Source organism: Aedes albopictus, chromosome 2, assembly GCF_035046485.1.
Source record: "Aedes albopictus strain Foshan chromosome 2, AalbF5, whole genome shotgun sequence".
Lineage (NCBI taxonomy): Eukaryota > Metazoa > Arthropoda > Insecta > Diptera > Culicidae > Aedes > Aedes albopictus.
Window position 1 is genome coordinate 403,591,698 of NC_085137.1, and position 3,475 is coordinate 403,595,172.

Consider the following 3,475-nt stretch of genomic DNA (forward strand, 5'->3'; position numbering starts at 1 on the left):
CAAAACTCTATAATTCCGTGTATAGTGGTTTCTGATTTTAGTGGTGTTTAGTGGTGTTGCGTGTACGTACACGTTGCATTACACGAACACTACCTGAGTTACTGGTTGAAAATAGTAAACAAAAATCAGCTGTTCCCGGCAAAATCAAATGGGCATATTTTCAACCAGTAGATTTGCATTAGTGTTCGTGACACCGCGCTGCGAAACCACTATACAGCCTGGATTCGCTGGTTGGGTCACGACTGCGCCCCGATTAGCGAACCGTGTTCGTTCGTTGGGTCAACTGACAACTGATCAAAATGCTCTAGACACACGCAAGTGATGAGAAATACGTCACAAAACACTCACATACTTGCACAAACGTTCTGTATATAGGAGCTGCCATGCGGCGGCGGTCAGACGTCAAACTCGTTTTGACATCGATTTTGACATTGACAGTGCTTTTTAGTTGGGTTTTGCCCCAACCAGTGAACATTCAACCATCGAGACAGTCCATCTAACGAGCCACCAACGAACGAATCGGCACTGTACTTTTATTTCTGAGTGTAGAATTCTGGAGCTCGATTTGAATAGGTCGTATGTGCTTTTGTCGATTAAAAATTCGATCAGTTGGATTCGCTTATCATAGCGACAACCGTTGAAATTGAGCAAAGTTTATACATACAGCAGAATCCTCACAAAACAGGCTTTCTGTTCCATCATTAAAAGTTTGCAAAATATCTGCCATATTGCTACAATGCCTAAAATAAACTGATCGAATTTTATATCGACAAAAGCACATACGACCTTTTCAAATTAAAGTGACAAGATGAAAATTCAATCGAACTATTTTACACTTAAACGCTAGATTGCATGGCATCCTAGCGATTTATGACCAAAAAGTTCAACCATACTTGCATCTTGTCACTTTAATTTGAAGAAGAGAGAGTCGATGAAGAGAACTCTCTCATGTTACTTTCGCCCTTATTTAAACTCAATCTAGATTTATTTAGAAGATGACAACAGCTACAAAAAAAAAAATAGACACCCCTAGCAAAACTGCCTTCACCAGCGACCTTCACGCGACATTCAAAACAGATAAAGTCCACTGAAGAGCGCCCAGAGAAAAACATTACATTCGTTCGTTAGCAGTCTTCCAGAAAAGCAAGTTATTCGATCCATTTTTGAATTGTGCAGTGCAGTTCGGAACTCCATACAGGCAGTTCGATAATAGAAGTGATAAGAGATTGGCCGCAGGGTTCAATATGGCTATAACAGTTGCTACCGTTGCCACCGCTCCCTTCGAGGGGCAGAAGCCCGGCACCAGCGGACTGCGAAAAAAGGTGAGTTTGAAAATGTTCCAGGCTCTGATGTGAGGCCCCCTAACCGGTTTCTTTCTGTGTCACCCGCCAAAGGTCAAAGTTTTCACCCAGAAAAACTATACGGAAAACTTCGTGCAGTGCATTCTGGACGCCAATGGAGGTGCCCTGGCGGGATCGACACTGGTCGTTGGAGGCGATGGGCGGTATTTCTGCCGGGAGGCGTGTGAGCTGATTGTCCGGATGTGCGCCGCCAACGGGGTGGCCAAGGTCCTGGCTGGGCAGAACGGAATTCTGTCGACACCGGCCGTGTCCAGTTTGATCCGCCGGCACAAGGCTCTGGGTGGAATCGTCATGACTGCGTCGCACAATCCGGGCGGCCCGGAGAATGATTTCGGAATTAAGTTCAACTGCGAAAATGGGGGACCTGCTCCCGATCACTTTACCAACAAGATCTACGCTTTGTCCGGGGAGATCAAAGAGTACAAGATAGCGGAAGGGCTGGAGATTGACGTTTCGAAGACGGGCGTCAACAGCTACGAGGTCGGCGGTAAGCCGTTCGTTGTGGAGGTGATCGATTCCGTGGCCGATTATGTTTGCTTGATGAAGGAGATTTTCGATTTTGAAAAGTTGAAGGACTTTGTCAGTGGCAAATCGAGGAATGGCCAGCCACTGAAGATGCGGATCGATTCCATGAATGGCGTCACCGGAAGTTACGTCGAAGAGATCTTTGTCAATTGTCTGGGGGCATCGAAGGACGGCGTGGTTCACACGACTCCCCTGCCGGACTTTGGAGGGTTGCATCCGGATCCAAATCTCACCTACGCCAAGGATTTGGTTGAGGCCGTCCGCAGTGGAGACTACGATATAGGAGCGGCCTTTGACGGTGACGGCGATCGGAACATGATCATCGGTCGCAATGCGTTCTTTGTTACGCCGAGCGATTCGCTGGCAGTCATTGCCCACTACCTCGAGTGCATTCCGTACTTCAAGAAGAATGGAGTCACCGGACTGGCCAGAAGTATGCCAACCGCTTCCGCCGTAGATCTGGTGGCCAAGGCACTGAACAAGGAACTCTTCGAAGTCCCAACCGGTTGGAAGTACTTTGGAAACCTGATGGACGCGGGCCGGTTGTGCCTCTGCGGAGAGGAAAGCTTCGGCACCGGTTCGGATCACATTCGCGAAAAGGACGGTATCTGGGCCGTTCTGGCGTGGTTCTCTGTCCTCGAACACACCGGAAAAAGCGTTGAGGAAATCTGCGTGGAGCACTGGAAGCGCTATGGCCGTAATTATTTCACCCGTTACGACTACGAGGAATGCGACCTGGCACCGTGCAATGAAATGATGGCCACCCTCGAAAAAACCATCACCGATCCGTCCTTCGTCGGCAAAGAGTTCTCCTCCGGGGGTAAAACCTACGCCGTCAAGCTGGGAGACAACTTCAGCTACAACGACCCCATCGACAAATCCGTGTCCACCAAGCAGGGCCTCCGGATCGTGTTCACCGATGGAAGCCGCGTGGTGATGCGCCTCAGCGGTACCGGAAGCTCCGGAGCCACCGTTCGACTGTACATCGATTCCTACGAGAAGGACAACGTGCTCGGACAGGCGTCCGTCATGTTGAAACCCCTGATCGATATTGCCCTGGAAATCTCCAAACTGCCCAGCTTTACCGGCCGTAATGCGCCAACCGTCATCACGTAAGAAACTCGCTTTCGTGTCTTTCAGGAAATCGGCTAAGGAAAAGCAGAGCTTTGATACACATGATTCGTTCGTTATCAAGCCATACGCGAACGGTTATCAGCTCTGTTTGTAGAAATTTAAACTAAGCTAGCACCAAAGTGTCATCATCATTATCGTTCTTGTTTAGGTTCCTTATGGCCTCGTTCAGATTGTAGAAATTCAAATAGAAGTCATTGTTTGTGCATTTTCATTAAGTTTTGTTATTGTGACTGTATTCGTTTTAGTTCGAATGTTTAGAAAAGTTCAAATAAAGTTGAAACACATTTTAGTATCCCATGTTATTGGAAGTCTATGTTTTTTAGGATGACAATCACTGTTAAGCAAAAACAGCAAATCATGATGGATGCGATTGTTGCAAATTAGAAAAGTCATTGTGGGATAGGTACTGATAAACTTGGCGTATGATAACAAACAACACATTTCGAAAGCTCGGT

General features: G+C 47.3%; 1 protein-coding gene across 1 annotated transcript; it reads left to right on the plus strand.

Moving 5' to 3' along the window:
* Nucleotides 1–1,085: 1,085 nt before the first annotated feature.
* On the plus strand, nt 1,086–3,006 carry LOC109407943 (phosphoglucomutase). Its single transcript, XM_019681140.3, has 2 exons — nt 1,086–1,322; nt 1,395–3,006. Exons 1-2 carry the CDS (start codon nt 1,245–1,247, stop codon nt 3,000–3,002), a joined length of 1,686 nt encoding a protein of 561 aa, XP_019536685.3. The 5' UTR covers nt 1,086–1,244; the 3' UTR covers nt 3,003–3,006.
* The last annotated feature ends 469 nt before the right edge of the window (nt 3,007–3,475 follow it).

What these genes read in the sequence shown, in the direction of transcription:
- LOC109407943 (XM_019681140.3), top strand. Translation starts at nt 1,245, where the DNA reads ATGGCTATAACAGTTGCTACCGTTGCCACCGCTCCCTTCGAGGGGCAG. An exon ending in CCAGCGGACTGCGAAAAAAG is followed by an intron (nt 1,323 to 1,394) that starts GTGAGTTTGAAA and finishes CACCCGCCAAAG; the next exon opens with GTCAAAGTTTTCACCCAGAA.